This window comes from Elephantulus edwardii, unplaced genomic scaffold (genome assembly GCF_000299155.1).
Source record: "Elephantulus edwardii isolate Elephantulus edwardi_28Jun2011 unplaced genomic scaffold, EleEdw1.0 scaffold00007, whole genome shotgun sequence".
In the NCBI taxonomy this organism is placed as follows: domain Eukaryota; kingdom Metazoa; phylum Chordata; class Mammalia; order Macroscelidea; family Macroscelididae; genus Elephantulus; species Elephantulus edwardii.
In genome coordinates, this window is record NW_006399757.1 from 37,049,595 (window position 1) to 37,067,346 (window position 17,752).

Sequence of the window (17,752 nt, forward strand, 5' to 3'; positions counted from 1 at the left end):
CCCCCCCCTTTTATGAAGTATATAAAAATAAAACCCAACAACTCAACTCATAATCATGACCCTCCAGGTGACCCTCCAGCAGCTTTTCGGAGGATTCAAACCACCTGCCTTTGGGTTGGCAGTGCAACTCTTTATCTACTAGGCCACCAAAGCTGTACAAAATTAGGTAAAAGCAACCAGCAGTAGAGTGGAGGCCTCAGAGAGTGTTAGAGGGCTGTGCAGAAATGATTATAAAAGAGGGCGTGGAGTTTTCTGGAGGGATGTACCTGGTCTGTATCTCTGTTTTAGTTGCCATTTAACTCAAACTCAGTGCTACTGAGTAAATTGCATGACAGTTAAAATGCACCAGCAGCTCCTCGGAAGAAAGACTACCAGTCTCCTCCTATGATCAGAACCAGCTCCGCTTAGTTCAGTAGCTCATCTTCTCCTGAACACCTATACCCATGGCAGTGGGTTAATCCATGCAACAGAGTCAGTCTTCTAGTGAGTAAACCAATCTCCATGTCAGAGACAAACCTTCACGCTTTTCTACAAATGAAGTACCATTACTTCTAGGTTCCTCTGAGTCAAACTGTGCAGCTTTGGGCCCAAGTTTTGTGATGCCACAGACCTCTGCCAGATGTCCCCAAGTCTGAAAGTGACAGTCATGCAAACCTTATTCCCCAGCTGCCTGCAAGCCTCTGGAATCATGAGAAACCAAATCCATTGCATGTGGGTTCCCCAGGAGGCCCCCACCATGGATACGTAGCACTGGACCGTTCATCTTCTACTCAGCTCTATCTTGACCAGTTGTAGTGAATGTTTGTCCCCCGCCCTAGCCCCACAGCAGAAGAGACTCTAGTACCTTGAGTTTGGAATACCCTTTTTGAATATATTGTCCACATTTTTCATGCTCTCCTGTGGAAGCATAAAATTTGCTCCACCAGTCAACAATTTCTTCCTCCTAAACACATGGCAGGATGGGGGTGGGGAAAAAACCTTTAGTGAGGACCTGGATTTTCCATCTATGCAAGAAAAGTCATCTATGATAGGTAACAGGAGTGAGAACTTCTAAACCCGCAACAGTAATAGTGAGATTATATGACTTTACATGCAGTAAACAAAGCACTTGGGATTCTGCCCAGAAGCTAGAGATGAAATGATCTTTCAGTGAAATATTCTTAGCTTTACTGCCTGTAATTATACTAGATGACTTTCTTACAGCCTTTGGATACCTTAAAAACCATGTGTCTGCTTTAACTTTTTACACTGCTGACTTGCTATTTATGTCCACAGATTAAAAACATCTCCAATGCGTAACTTTCATTTCTTTAGCCCTTTTAGCCACCAATTAACATTAAGTTCACATGGCCAAAGATGGGAAACTCAGGTTTTTATTAACTATTTCTTATATAATGAGCCTTAACAGTTTGTGTAAGTTGTTTGACACTTCTGAGCATCAATTTATCTATCAAATGGGATGAGACTACTACCATCTTCTATCAACTTCTGAGGTCAAATACAATCATTAGGAAAAAGAGCTTTGAAAGCAATAAAATGTGAATTGAAAGCAGGGAGACACACCATGTTTAGTTTAGGTCTGTGGTTCCCAGAAGACTCTGATTCAACCAGCTGTAGTGACATCTGGGCTTTTTATACTCAAGAGTTGTCTAGGTGATTCTACTGTGTAGCCAGCAGTAAGCTTCTGGTTTAAGTGGGTGGTTCTTAGTTGAGCAAAAGGGACAGCCTGTCTGAGTTACTTGGGAAGGTTTTTCAAACTACAAAAAGCCTCCTTTTAGATTTATAATAATAATAATTAATAATAATAATAGATACTCATCAAACCCACCATTACTTATGTCAATCTCCATAGGTATTATTTAAAAAAGAAATACAATTGACTACCTATATCACAACTTCCAATTGGGTTGGGGATTAGACACTGGGTGCGCGTGCACGCGCACACACACACACACAGCTTTCTCCCGCCATAGCCCAATAACTTACTTACTCCTAAATCTGGATCAGTTATAGACAGAATCTACATCAATCTTAAATTTAGCACAATATGCATAACAGTTACCTTTTCTGTCAGCTGTTCATGCAGATGAATGGGAAGGATGATAATAAATCATGTAACAGGCCACACAGGCATGGAAATTCCATGAGAGAGAAAAAGAGAATACATTAGCTCTCAGGCTTATTCTTATATTATCAGTACAAATTATTCAGTGCAAAATTATTTCATAATTAAACACACCTTATTGATTGTGCAAAAGGGTTATATAGAGTATCAAAATGTAATGCTCAGAGGGAGTCTCATTTTTAACTGAGTTAAATCATCTCCTAGAGGTCAACACCATGGTCACACAAGGTGGGGGGGAAGAGGGATTAGTGCCTAAAGAATGTCACCAACTTCATATAATCCTCCATTTCTTTAAAAATTCTCCTTGTCAAAAGTACGTTTAGCATGACTTCAGTATCATTATGTAGATGCCTCTTCTTGATTCCCCCTCATTGTCTACAGTACTGGTGCTGTTCCATGCCATCAAGTCATATCCAACCCATAGCTGACCCCTCAGTGGGTTTTCAGAGGCTGAAAATTGCACAGGAGGAGATTGGCCATCTTTCTCCTGCAGAGCAGCTGCTGGTCTCAAGTCCATGCCTTCAGGCTGGCAGAGCACCTGCTTACCAGTACCAAGTAAGTGTCCGTCTTTCAAAGTGGTTCTGCCATTAAGTTTTGCATTGGCCAGATTCTTGGGTTTGAATTTTGTTCACAGAGAATCTACTCCTGATATGAAAGAGATATTACATCATCATCTCTCTGCTATCAGAGAGGTGAAGGTGAAGATCTAGGATGTTGGGACTTGAACCAACTCTGTTGGTTCCCATTGGGATGCTGCCTGAGCTTGCCCTCAAGACGTCTGTAGAACTGCTACCTAGATTCCCTTTCTAAAATCCCACTCCATGTTCATCTCTAATGTGGGGAGAGAACAACTCCTCAGCTATACACAGGACCCATAGCTGCTGTGTTAGACACCACAGGGTGCTGCTTTGAGTGCCCTTCTGTATTTTCTGTGTTTTGGCTTTTGTTTCATTCAATAGAACTTCCAAGAGAGGCAGAGAGGCAGATAGAGATATCAGTTCTTTCTATTAGATTCATACCAAAGGAGAGATTAAGGGTTAAATCATCCCAGCTGAATTGAGATTTTGGAAAGCAGGAATTCAAACTGAAAATTTCCTTTACTCACATCTATTTTCAACCACCAAAAGAATTTTAAGGGGGGGTAAAAATAAAGTATTATTCAGAACAAATTTATGACTTTAAATTAAGGATTAATTTAGGAGGATTTATTCATGGATAGCTGTTCATTAGTTAATGTGTTAAACTCACTGAAGCATTTCACCCAAAGATGAATTTTCTGCGGGAATAAAATTATTAAATGGCACAGAAGATTCTCCCCCTTAGGCTTAAACAATCAGCTGTGTTTAAAGATCACCTGTCACTCCAAAATCTGCTAATAGAAAGAATCTGAAAGGAGAATTCAAGTCTCCAGCCCAAGGCTCCCCAAAGTCCCAGGCAGCTTCATGCATTTTTTTTTATCAGACATACATACATGCACTGTCGTTGGAGAAGCCATTTTGCCGAGTGCTGTTGACATACTGCTTAAGCACTGGAATTGGAAGGCAATTGTTGAGATGGCCAGGTCAGAATGTCCATGTTCTCTGGCTAGCACTTACCAGTTAGCCCTACTGATTTCTCATTTTCCTCATGGTGGTGCCAAGTCCATTTGTTAACAGTTCCCATGCACATGACAGGGTTTTCCCCGAGCATGGGGTTGTCATTAAGCCACAGCCTCCAACCCCCAGCCCCTAGCATAGTACAGTTAGTTTTGACTGGATTTCTCAATTTATGAAGACGCAATGCTTTCATTGGGTTAGTAGTACATATATCAATTACAAGATATCAGCAAGCTTGTAATTGGCTCTCCCAAGCCCAGTGCTACTCCTTTGACTTTGTGTAGATGTATGATGCCTGCCTGGACAATCTGATGAGATGAGCAGGTGGAGTTGGTTTTTTAGAGGAGATTTCAATTTTTCTTATCAATACAATATAACAACAAAACGTATCTCAACTAGATTCTAAGAGACAAGCTGACTAGAACTTGTCAGAATGACTGATACCATTGTGTTCAATTCTCTTAGGTTGTAAAGTTAAATTTCATCATATACTGCCATAATGATCTGGCCACCCGACTACTGTTAAGTGGGCAAGAATACTGTCATAGACTAGTTTCAGTCTTCTCTTGCATTCCCCATAGCACCGAGGGCTACTGAACACACAGTACACAGGTAATCAGAATGGATTGACAATGAGAGATGGTATAATTGGAGGCAGATGGTAGAGCAGTCTTAAACTTCCCTTTCTCAGTGTAGTGGTGAAACTCTGCATAAAATCTGCATGAGTCTGTAGTCCCTAACCTTCCCCAAGGTGCCTACTGTCCCACTATGGATCTCTGGCATTGTTTTCATTTACTTGCTCATTGCCATTGAGTCAGAACTGCTGACCCTTCAGTGGGGTTTCAGAGGCTACAATCACACAGGAGGAGACTGCTCATACTTTCCCTCAAGAAGCAGGATTCATACCTCCTGTCTTTGAGTTGGCAGTGCAAGTCCTTACTCACTAAGCCAACAGAGCTTCCTTTGCAGTTGTTTACAAAGTCAAAATATTAGTTGTGTCCTGTGGGAGGGCGAGTCTGAGATTGTCATTTGTGACTGTGCAGGATTCCCAGAGAATGGAATCAAGCACACATACTGGCTGTGGAGACCACATTTAACACAGTTCAATTGTTAGCAAGTTTAATGCAGTGGGATGGAAGTGGAGTTTTTAAAATCACTGTTTATTGACGTAGCATATTAAAGGGCAATCATGCGCATTTTTGGGCCGGTTTACACATTAAACCATGCTGTGAAAGGCCATCTTAAGTGCCAACAAAAACATGAAGATATTTGGTGTTTTTCCCCTTTTCTTTTTGTAGAATTGGCCTGAATGGTTTTCAAACAGCAACTCAAGTGAGAATTTCCATCCATTTATTTACTTCAAAGCCACAGTGAATTTAAAAATCCAAGGTGTCCCACATACTGACAAATGGGATCATTAAAAATCCATAACACGTTTGCTTCTTGTAGGGGAAAAAAAAACATTGGCATGTTGATACATCCCTGTTCTGAATACTGCAGTGCTAGACATGTGTTCTTGAGATCTCTCTAGCAAATAACATCCCTCACACTGTCTACACAAGTGGCTCTTGGATCCAGTTGTGGAAAGTGGTTTACAAGTATACAGGTGCTCAGGCACTCTCCTTCTTTAAGTGTGTTAGGAAGAGTCTCGGTATGGACATTATTTAAAATTCTTGATGGTGACTCTGATTCTTAGTGAGTTAAGGACCACCTGTCCTCCATACAGTGTCATCATAACCATCAATGAGTACAAGCTCATTCTTTTCTCTACTCACTCCTTCCTTGATGAACTGGTTGGATTACTAATATTTTATAATTGCATTGAATGGTTGTTTGATCCAATTCACCAAGTGCTTAAGCATCTAGAAGACAAAACAGACATGACTCAATGGTCAGTTCAGAAACCTACCTTAGAAGCCAGCAATGGTTTGGTGTCTTCAATTTCAATGATGACATCCTGGCAAGGTGGGGCCGACATAAGGGAGGCTGCAGAACAAACAATTTCATAATCTAAAATTCAGGGCTGAACATTCTATGCCAAGTCCAAGTTTAACAGCCACAGGGTGAACGATGGCGTTCATTCTTGACTGAGACTTTCTGAATGAAGAGGACTATACTCAAACGTAGAGACTAACCCAGTAATTCATCACTTTTCCCAAAATATAACTGGATTTCAGACATATTTGAGAGGAAGACGTGACCACTGTTTTTTTTCTTAGGGCAATTAGCCCAGTGAATATATAGAAAGTGCTCAGAAAAAGAGTAAAACAAAACAAAATTGAGTCAGTTGTATCAGTCTGTATGTTTAGTAGATGAAGGAAGGGTAGGAGGAAGAGAGAGGGAGAGAATGCTACAGAGAAAGGACCCTCTTTTGGAAACTTTTCCTAAGACACAGAAAAAGCAAAGCAAAGCACATTCAGATCTGAATAGCATTGACTTACTCTCATTACTCTCATGCGTGCGCACAGGGAGAAGGTGTGCTTTATGAAGCATTCCCAGAACTTTTGTGGTTCAAGTTTTTGAATCCTGAGAGTATGGACCCATGAGCAGTCCCAAAGCTCATGGAAAAGTCTCAAACTAGGTAAGGAATGTCTTCATTAAATTTGACATCAATCAGTCAGACATTCAACAGACCAGATCCGAGACAGAACTCTGGTAAGCCACCCTATCCAGGCAACTTTCATACAGGATATAAAGAAGGGGAGGGAAGAAACATCTGTGAGTTACCTACAATATAGCTACTGGTCTACTACACTGAGCAAATCTGCCGCAAAAGATCTCTTTTAAGTGTCTCAAAGCAAGGATATTCATTCATGGCCTAAAGTTATCGTGAGCCAAAACATAGTATTTTTTATCCACTCAAATGCATTAAAAAGCTAGACAATGAATAGGAAAACTGAAGAATTGATGCATCTGAATTATGGTTTTGGTGAAGAATATTGCATATACTAGGGGCTTCCTGAAGAGCTAACAAGCCTATCATGAAAGAAATTCAGGTAGGACGTGTCTTAGAAGAGAGACTGTGTGACTTTATCTGACATATTGTGGACATGTTGTTAGGAGGACATGTTGGAGAAGGCATCATGTTTGGTAAGGTGCAGGGCCATTGAAAAAGAGTAAGACCTCAGTGGTGTTTCCCTAAAAGTTGGTTCTTTTAGCCATTACAGTTACTTCCCTCTGGTCTCTAACTACCTTAATTGTGGACACATGATCTTACAAATCCTCAACAGGTGTGGGACTAGGACACGCACACACACACACACACACACACACACACACACACACACACACGGCAGCTAGTCTTGTGACAGCAAGACTTGAGGGAGACTGGAGCAGACTCTGTTGGCAAGACCCTGGTGATGGTGTTGAAGAGACTATGGCATTGCTGTGGAGAAACTGTAGCAAAATGTAAGAGTCCTGAGATAAAGACCACAGTTAAAGGTATTTGCTGTTATTGTCAGACACTTGAAGGAGAAGCTGACTTGTAACTTGCTGGATGCTTGTCTGCTTTGAGATAAACCTTGCTGGATAATTCAGATTTGACTGCTGAACTGAAACCGAAGCCTGGACTAACTGAGGAATTGTGCCTTGGAACTTGGGCTGAAACCTGGACTTATTTTGGGTGATATTTTTTGCCTTCTCTGCTATCCAACTTCCTTCCCTAATAAGCTCCATTGTTGGTACCACAACTGTGAGTCAGCAATGAATAAACAAACTTCTTGCTGTTGGTAAGAGGTATCATGGCTACAGGCTTTTTGTATCTCCTTTCTGCTCTGGGACAGTGAGAGGCTGTGCTATTCTCATTCCCTCTGGCCATTTCAGAGAGACACTTATGGCCCTGTGCCCCTTATGACCCCTTTTCTCCTCTTTAAATAACCTCTCAATGAAATGAATTGACACAGTGGCTGTAATAAGGGGCTTATACACAGCAATGACTATGAGAATGGCACAGGACCACACAATGCTTTGATCATAGGGTTGCTGCGATTCCAAACTGACTTGCTGACACCTAATAATAACAACCATGTGCCAGGCATTGTGCTAAGCACTTTACCTATATTATCTCGTTGACCCTAAATCTAGGTTGTTTCCTACTCATAGTGGCCCTAGAAGGCAGAGTAGACATGCCCTTCAGGGTTCCCAAAACTGTAAAGATCTATGGAAACAGACACGTATTTCTCCCAGAGAGCTACTGGTGGATTTGAACCACTGATCTGTGAGTTGGCCACTAGGTGCTTAACCATTGTCCTTAACCTCACTGAACCCTTCAATAATTCCATAAAGTATGTCTCATGCTTGCCATTTTATAAATCAATAAACAAACTGCAGCTAAGAAAAAGTAAAGGGTCACTTGCTCCAGGTTAATAATTAAGTGGAAGAGTAGAAATGAGTAACCTAAGGGTGACTGATGCCGAACTTGTGTTTCAAGCATCACATCTGAATCCAAAGCACAAGAGATGCTACATGAAAATGTTAGGAGCAACAGTCACGGTGACACTAGGAAAGGAGGGGGAGACTTTTATGGAGTATCTATGACAGGCAGTTTCTCTGAGAGACAGTTCTATAACCATGAGGCACCCTGGGGCTACAGGCATTCACTCCACTTCCTTGATAAGCTCCCTGCAGCTCCTGACGACTGCCACAATAACACAGAACATGAGGTCAACTCAGCAGAGATACGTGAACCTAACCACGTGCCTGCTCCCTCTATATTACCCATTAGCTCCTTCATCATCCTCTTGAAAACAACATCTCAGGGGCAAGAGGAAGAAGAGAATTTGAGGTGCCTTCAACCTTAGTACATCCTGCAACTCTTCATGACATTAGTTTTAAGAAAGTACTGGGTTGGTCTCAAATAATAGGTCTGGGGAACAAAGAGCCCCAGTGATAGAGAGATTAAGTGTTCTTTTGTTAACCAAAGGTTCGGCAGCTCAGCTCAAATCCACCAGCTATTCAAAGGAAGGGACCACAGCAGGCACCAGCACGATTACAGCCTAGGAAACTCTAGCAGGCTGTCTTGCTATATTCTGTAGGGCTGCTAAATGAGTCAGAATCAACTTGATTATCTGGAGAACATTCTAGTTCTTCCTCCCCTGCAGCATAAACTCCTTAAGGATTTCCCTCTTCTCGGGCTCTTTTAATCCCTAACCAGAGATTTCTGCCTTGGTCTGTCCTACCACTGACATGCAGACACACATAAGCCCACGCAAGCAATTCTGAGGCCAGAACATTTTGCAGCATAATTTACAGGATAATTGTATTATGTTTGGACCAAAGAATTTTTTTCCTCAAAAGAAACACCACCACTAGGAAAAATAATTTCTCTTCATTTCATATAAAGCAATTCCTGCAGTTAGGAATCATCATATTAATCCTTGTTGTTATCAGAAACATTGCTACTTCTGGCACCATCAGCTGAAACCTAAATCCTTTGTGCAGGAAAATGTCTTGATAAAACAGATGTAAGGTTTTGCTCAGATGTGACTGTGGGCTTGTTTTCTCTCTCTCCTTCTTTGAATAAGGGATACAGGATGCTCAGACCCACGTAACAGATGAGCTTCAGAGGCTCTGTGACATCAATACTAAGCCTTATGGAAGATTAGAGAGAACTTTTATCACCACAGCTGCTAAAATAGAAGACATCTGTTTCAGTCTTAAAGCGACCAGTGATCTGCTGAGTAACTGTGTCCCAGTCCTCTAACCTCATGGGGCCTGGGGCTTCAGGGTCTTGTTATTGCTCTGACTCAGCTCCCAGCCCCAGCACAGTTCCTGCCACATGATAAGTTCAAAGCAAAGAATCGCTGAATGGGCAATAATACCATGTCACCTCATCTTTTAAAATAAAACAGCCATAAAAACCTACTGCTATCAAGTTGATTCTGACTCATGGTGACGCTCCAGCCACTTTCCAAAGCTGTAAATTTTAATGGGACCAGACTGCCTCATCTTCTTTTGTGGAATGGGCTGCAGATTTGAATCGCTGACCTTTTGATTAGTAGTCCAACGCAACAGACTACACCATCAGGGCTCCTTGTATCATTGTGATTGTTACATACTGTTGAGTTGGAAGCAAACTGAAGCTGACCCTCCACCAGGTTTGCAGAGGCAGCAAATCATGCAGAAGGAAATTGCCTATCTTTCTCCTGCAGAAAAACTGGTAGATTCAAACTGGGTACCTTTGGGTTGGCAAGCACACTAAGCTACCACAAGCTCCCTGAGCCCCAGAGCTCCTTGAGCATTGGGTCACCCCCAAACAAGACCAGTATTCAAGTCTAGCTACGTTTGTACCATAGTAGATCTGTGTACCATAGAGTTTTCAGTGCCAGAGTAGATCTGTGTACCACAGAATTTTAAATGGCTGATAATTTGGAAGTAGATCACCAGGCTTTTCTTCTAAGAAGCCTCTGGGAGGCCTTGAACCTACACGATTTCAGTTAGCAGCTAAGGACATTAACAATCTGCACCATCCAGGACCCCTAGGGAGGTACATACAAAATTCTCCATAAATCAATTTTCTTCATCTATAAAATCTGGACAGGGAATACTTAAATTGAGAAGCTTTGCAAAGATGAAATCAGACCACACATGGAAAGCTCCCAAATGACATTGATGGACTTGCATTTACCTTTTAGCTGTGGTACAATATCTTCTTTTGTTGCATAAGGGTCGCAGCGGAAGCGGTCCAGGCGGTCAATGGTGCACTGGCCAACGACAGGCTTCCTTCCAAACTGTCTGTGGTCAATAACCTTGATCACCAGGGGAGGCATGTACAATTCCTCCTTGGGCAGGAACTGGGGGTAGGGGAAATTACAGAAGATGTCATTTCTCTACACCTGACAAGAGCAGCTTTGTCAATGACTGGATCAGCCCAAACTCCTTGCATAGCCAGGGAATTCAAAGTGGCACAGGAACACTTGGAAGCAGCATGGTGGCTGAGAGCAAGAGCTCTGAGCTACAGTGCTTGTGATCAAATCCTGGCTGTGTCATTATGTGACCTGAGAGAACCTTCTAACGTCTCTATGTCTACTTTACCTCATCAGTAACAGTACCATTAATATGAATGACATGCTTACAATAGTTCTGGCCCACAAAAGCACTCCGTATGCATTAGCTAACGTAACGTGGACTCATCATCCATTTGTGCTGACCTGGTTCTCCCTGCTCTGCTTCCTGAGAGGTGATTTACAAAACTGGGTGAAGGCACAAGCTTACAAGGCCCAGAGCTTTGGTAATCAAGTAGTCAAATCCTGAATAGAGCATGCCCCTCACAGGAACAAGCCTTCCAGATGTAGAGGTTTAAATGCAGCTGAGGGTCTGTAAGCCCTGGAGATGCAAGGCCAAAATAGGACACCTATTTCCCCTAATTCCTCCTAGATCTTCTTGTAGAGCTTAGGGGCCTCCGTGGCATTGTCTGACTGAAGCCTGGGATGGTCTACACCCCTGTCTGGTTTGTAATCCAGGCGAATTTTCATCTCTAGTCTTGTATAGAAAAAGAAGTTGGGGCAAGTTGCGTGGCTTTCCTCACCTGCATGGACTAGATTCCAGACTAAAGGCAAGTAGTGGAGGAGGTTGGGGAGTGGGCTTGGGTGAGTGGAGTGGTCCAGGGACCACCTCGGGATTCCAGCCCAGAGCATCCTGTGACTCATATCTGGAGCATCCTATCTTCCAGGAAGAGCATGGACTTAGGGGGAATCTAAGTCCAGACTCTGGCTGTTCCCCCACTAGCCTTGTCTCCTTTCTCCAGGATGGAGATAGGGAGTGGTTACGGGTATTAGATCCATGGTCCTACGGCAGACTGGGGGTTCCTTAGTCAGTCAGTTTCTACCTAGAGGAGTCTAGTCTGTGTCTGGAAAGCCATTATTGAGAGTAAATGTTCTTCCCTCAAGGGGTTGACCAAGTAATAGATAATTGGATGAATAGGAAGGTTTTTTGAGCAATAACTAACTATTGCTTTGGATCACTGGACCTGTTTGAAGAGTTAAGAAACTAACGTGATGTTATGAGAGTCCGAGGGGAACGTCTCTGAGAAACTGAATGCTGGGTGTAGTTTCTATCTATTGTCAGATTTTGTATATGTTGTGTGTGTGTTTATAAATGCTTGTATGATATGTATTTATCCATGTTTTAGTAAAATTCAATCCCTTAACACATACAGACAATTTAGGAGTCTTGATACTCTACCACTTTCAGGAAGAGAACAGAACTTGGAAAGTTGGGTGTTTTCTTAAGGTTTTTGATCACCACTGATTCGATCCTTTCTCCTCCACACTCCACAATCAGACTGGGGGATGTGATAGAAGCCATCTGATAGTTTTTCATATTTCTTAAGCCCCAAGCTAGAATCTGAGAAAACAATTTCAAGAAAGGGGGAAAGAAATTAAGCATGTTAAAAAAGATCCTAAAAAATTCTTTCATTATAACTGGTTGCTGTTGTTGTTGAGAAAGCACTGGTGGCCTAGTGGTAAAGAGCTGTGCTGTAATCCCAAAGGCACACAGTTCAAATCTACCAGGAGCTCTGTGGGAGAAGGTTGGCCAATCTCCTCCCGTGCAATTCACTGTCTATTGTTGTTGAGCACCACCGAGTTGGAATTGACTCATAGCTGATCCTTCAGTGAGTGGGGTTTCAGAGGCAGTAAATCACACAGGAGGAGATTGTCCAACTTCCTCCCCTGAAGCATCTGGTAGATTCGAACCATGTTCCTCTGAGTTTGCAGTACAACTCCTTACCACTAAGGCACCAGGGCTCCCTTAGTAACTGGTAGCTTTTTCACGACTGCCTTGTACTAATTTGTTTGTGACTTTCCAGAATAGTGAACACTACTCTAGAAAGCCTGTAGGTCATGGAAAGAAAGCTGATTTGCCCCTTTCCCTCTCTGGTCTGAGCTGCTCAAAAGTAGAACAGTGAAGAGCGTAAGATTCAAGTCCTGGCTGGACCACATAACAGCTATGTGGATTTCAGCAAGTCACTTAGCCTCTCTCATCAATCTCTCATCCTATGGCAGCTGAGCACATTAATCCATTGTACCACCCAGGGTCCTAACCACAAAGCTGGAAATGCCAGTCTACCCAAAAAGCATCCTGGAAGAAAAGCCTGGCTATCTATTCTGGAAAAGGGGTGGTGCGGGGATTAACCATTGAGAACCCCATGGAGCTCAGTGCTACACTGACACATAAAGTTGCTATGACCAGGGGACTGGCTATGTCTCATCTACAAATAGGACTGAGAGCAGCTACCAGAGTTCTAACAACAGTAACAATCATAGGGTTATTGAAGTTTCTAACACAGTGATCAACATGTAAACATTTTAAATGATAGCTGTTGTATAAAGCCATTTGCTTTAGTTCTAGAGAATTTAGAGAACTACTAGCAAGGTAGATCCCCGAAGGTGACAGCTGCTTGATGGGACAGGACGTCCATGTGCCGTCGAGTAGGAAGTGACTCAGAGCCGACCTTCCACTGGATTTTCGGAGGCTGTAAAATCACACGGGAGGAGACTGCCATCCTCATCCTGCAGAGCCGTTGTTATATCTGAACTGTTTGCCTTTGGGTTGGTGGTGTAACCTCTTCCTTCTGGGCCACCAGAGCCTTGACTGGACAAAGAGAGGCCTCAATGATAGGCCAGACAAGATCCACCAAGTGACTTGGTTTGCTCTGTCAGGCCGTCTCTGCTCTGTCTAACTTGCCACCATTCCCCAATGCCTTCTTTCCGGCCTCCACCTCTTTCAAGTTCTCCTTCCTGCCCAGACAGACATGCCGTTCTGAGCCCATCTTCCCCTCTCCCAACTCTCTTGTGGCCCAGACACTCAGCAATCTGTAGGCTCCCAGTAAATGAGAACTCTACAAACTCTCAGCAATGCTGAACTCGACCTCTCTTTGTTGCTTTGACAAACCTCCTATTTTGAGGAGTATTTCCAATTTTGGACAAACTCACAAGAAGTTGAAAATAGCAAGAAAATAGACAACAGTATACCATTTCCAGTCTGAAGAATTACTGAATCTGAAACCACTATGATTTGATTTGAACTGATCAATGAAAATGGAAGTTACATCATACCTCAATGGCCGTGAGCTGAACCACAGGCCGGATGCCCTGGGGGACCATGTAGAGGTTTGGCGCCCTTTGTGAGGGAAGAATGGGAAGGTTGGAACCATCCTGTGAAGCAAACATGGAGATGTCAATGCCTCCCTTAAATTTAGTCAAACCGGCCTGGAATTATTAACACGTGTTAGCAGGCACACTGTAAGAGTATGTGAATGAGGGAACTCAGCAATTTACCTTGTTCCTCAGAATCAGTTCAGCAGTGACAAGGATGTCGCCACAAGCCTTGTCTCCATTCATTATTGGGTGCCAGAGAAGTTTGGGGGTAAGGTCCATGTCTGAGTTTAGTTTCACCAGAGGAGAGAAAATGCTTCGTCCTAAATACTCATCTTTGCCCTAGAAAAACAAGTAATCCTCAAATTCTCCAACAAATAACCTTTCTTTTTTTTCTCTTATTTATTTTTTTCTAAATTTTTTTAAATTTAATTATTATTTTTTGCGTGTGCCATCAAATTGGATCTGACTGGAACAGGACGAGATTGTCCCTCCTTCTTCAGCAGAGCATCTGGTGGATTCGAACCGCATACTTCTGGGATTGCAGTATAGCTTCTTGCCACTAGGCCACCAGAGCTCCCTTAACAAATATCCTTTCAAATCTCCAAAATGTTCTATTTTGGAAAAGGATAACAATAATGGTGACATGTCATGAAAATATAAATGTTGTTACTGAATTGTAAGAATGGAATTTGTCATATTGGTACGTGTTTTGGTGTGTATATTTTAATTATAATGAAATATTGTCTCCATCATCTCCCAAGCCATTGAATTGCTGTTATTACAATGAGCTGTCACACTGGAACTGAGTCATAACTGATAACTCATAAACCAGGGGGTTTCAGAAGTTGTCAATCACATAGGAGATTACTCACCCTTCTCTCAAGGAGCAGCTGGTCAATTCTAAACTAATCCTAAATTACTTACCACTTGGTCATTGTCAAAAAGTTCGATGACAACTTTGGGTGGGTTTTGTAGGATTGTTTGGGGTTCCCCATAGATTTCAATTTCATCAAATATAATCGTTTGGTCCCACGTGGGGTTCAAGGTTTTGTAGATGATCTCAGTTGTTTTGCTTCGATGGAGGAAGGAGACATGAGCATAAGGATCTAAAACAAGAAAAGAGAATAATTTCAGGTCTCCAGGACCACTCGCTTGAATCATATGCTTTCCCTCTTGCTCCCTTTGCCACCCCCTGGGAAATGTAGGTTCCAGGGAGCTGGGTGTGCCAAGGGCAGGGCAGCATCGTGATGGGATCCAGCACTACAGCCGAGCAGAGGCACGTGAAGCAGGCCCTGAGCTGTACTGAGGGGAGATCTTCACCTGGTTAACTAAGCGCAGTGTTCGAGTCGGAACTTCACCTGTGATAGAGAGCAGAACCTGCTGACAGACACCTACATTCAATTATCACCTTCTGTAAGACCTTGGAAAACACGGAAGCTTTCTAAACTTTGTTTTCTTCCTCTACACAATGGAAGTAGAAATATCTGCTATGAAGAAGGAATGATATCAAGAAGTTAAATCACTTAGGAGAGCTCTGGTTGCCTACTGCTAAGGAGTCTCACCACCAATCAGAAGGCAGCTTATTCGAATCCACCAGCTGCTCCTTGGGAGAAAGATGGGGAAACTCATCCTGTGCAATTTACAGCCTCAGAAAACCCGCTGGAGAGTCAGCTGTGAGTTGGTTCTGACTTGGTGTCCCATAACAACAACAGCAAACTACTCAGGAGAGACTCTATCACTTAGAATATATTTGACAGGTGGCCAATGTTATTATTATTTCTAATGTCAACGGTAATTAATTTCTTCAAAAAGTATTTCTCAACAGTATAGTAGTAAATAAAAAAGGCTAAGATGTTCATGAGGGCTTACAACCTACAAGAGCAGAAACCTTGTTTTACTGTACTAGAGAATGCAATGAAAATGACTGGATGTCTTAGGGAGTAATTTTTGTTCAAAATAATTGCAAAACATTTTTGCATTTATTACATGGCATCTACCCTACCTGAGCTATGTTAATACCCAGTGTGAATCTAATGCACAGGTAAAAAAAAAAGTTCCGTTTTTAGCACTGTAGCTGTTGTATAATGCAGCTCTTTCCTTTTGCTTCAATGATAATGCTTATATTTCAAACTGTAACAAATAGTCTTACAGTTTTAGGAAACAAAAGATTTCTGAAAGGCTTCTCCCTTTGACTTTCAATGATGGAGTGCCCCCTGGTGGAAAATATTTAAAACTGACTTAAAGAACCTCAACATTGCGGAGGCATCTTATTAGCAAGTTGCACTGCGAAACCAGTGCCATCTGTCAGTGGTTCTGTGGAGAATCTACCAGTGGCTCTGTGAGAGAAAGAGAATATCTCCTGTTTTGATTCACAGCCTTGGGAACCCAATAGAGGGTTGCTATGAGTCAGAACCAACTCAGAGGCACACAATTTGAGCTTTTGAGGATTCTAGAGACAAGATAGATTGATAACACGTGGGTTCAAACATAGGAGCAATTTTAGGACGTCACCGTGTTTCACTCTGTTGTTCATAGTGTTGCTATGAGTCTGAACTACCCAGACAGCACCTAACACAATATATTCTAGGGATGGCGTCCCCAAGTGGTGCAGTTAACATGTTTGGCTGCTAATTCAAAAGGTTGGATGTTCAAATCTACCCAGGAGGACCACAGAAGAACTTCCTGAAGCTGTAATTCTGAAAATAGCCATTCAAGAACCACTGAGGCACAGCTCTATTCTGACCCTATGAATCAGAATCCACTCCATAGCAACTGGCTTAAAAGGGAAAAAAAGGATTATAGAGATAATCTGTAACCTACTCTAATTAAAAATAAACAAAAAAACTACACACACAGAGCATCATCTTGAATGAAAAAACCCCAGTACTCAGAACCATTTGCAAACGTTGGTTAATATCACTGCTTAGAACACACCTCATAATTGATGCAAACACTCCACTGTGTCAGGCTATTGCTTTAAGATCAGTTTTACAGAGGACTCAGGAAGTTCTGAAGGGTGTCAGGTGCTGTGTACAATGCTCTCTGAACAGCCCAAGGGTGAGCCTGTCCCATCTATGCAAGAACACAAATCCTCCTTGACAATAGCTGTCTCATCTACAGTCCATGTAAAACAGAAACCAAACAGGAGGTCAGTGTGATGGATGATTAAGTCTCATGGTTTCAGGAAGTTGGGGATTCGGGGAGTCACCTATAGAGACAGTTAAACAGATTCCAAATATTCCAAATTTCTTAGAGCGTGGTGCTGTGGACAGGGGTGCACCGGGGATGTTATTTCACCTTGAGATGGCTGAAAAAGAAACACCAAAACAACCACCACTAAATTTGATCATAACTTAGCAACCACGGAGGCTGTAATAAAGAAGCCATGTATCTACATGGGAAGCAGAGCCTGCTCTTCCTCTCAGGGCTTTTTGATTGCTTAATCAATTAATTACTGTTGTTGTTGCAAGGTGCTATTGAGTTGAGTATGAACCATAGTGACTTTATGAACAACAGAACTGAACCCTGTCCTCTTCTGAGCCAACCTCACAATCTGAACCCTGTCCTCTTCTGAGCCAACCTCACAATCTCTGACTGTGTCAATCCACCTGGTTGAAGGTCTCCTTCACCATCACCCCACCTTTCCAAACATGATGTCCTTCTCCATGAAAATGGAGACACACCAGTGGCATGGTCTATAGAGTGTTGTGCCTCCATCGGTTTGAATTCACCAGTGGCTTCTAAAGGTGGACCTGCTGGAGGGTCATTATGAGTCAGAACTGGCTCAATGGCAGTGGGTGTGGTTTTGTGGGGTATTAGATGCATCTCTTCTGCATCAAGGACTTAGCACTACTTGATTATTTAGCTAATGACTAATCCAATCAAAAGAGTCTCAATATGAAAACACCTTCTACTATTGCATGGAAATGACTAAA

At 42.4% G+C, this 17,752-nt stretch overlaps 1 protein-coding gene across 1 annotated transcript in view; it reads right to left on the minus strand.

The window, feature by feature from the left end:
* The window catches only part of MYOF (myoferlin), a 189,817-nt gene that overhangs the window by 34,545 nt on the left and 137,520 nt on the right, over positions 1-17,752 (minus strand). The window contains exons 33-40 of the mRNA XM_006880352.1: positions 14,742-14,923; positions 13,998-14,156; positions 13,776-13,874; positions 11,902-12,063; positions 10,346-10,511; positions 5,630-5,706; positions 2,063-2,074; positions 845-943 (exon numbers count right to left, since the gene is read on the minus strand). Coding sequence (XP_006880414.1) covers positions 845-943; positions 2,063-2,074; positions 5,630-5,706; positions 10,346-10,511; positions 11,902-12,063; positions 13,776-13,874; positions 13,998-14,156; positions 14,742-14,923 — 956 coding nt within the window. The remainder of the gene's footprint in view (positions 1-844; positions 944-2,062; positions 2,075-5,629; positions 5,707-10,345; positions 10,512-11,901; positions 12,064-13,775; positions 13,875-13,997; positions 14,157-14,741; positions 14,924-17,752) is intronic.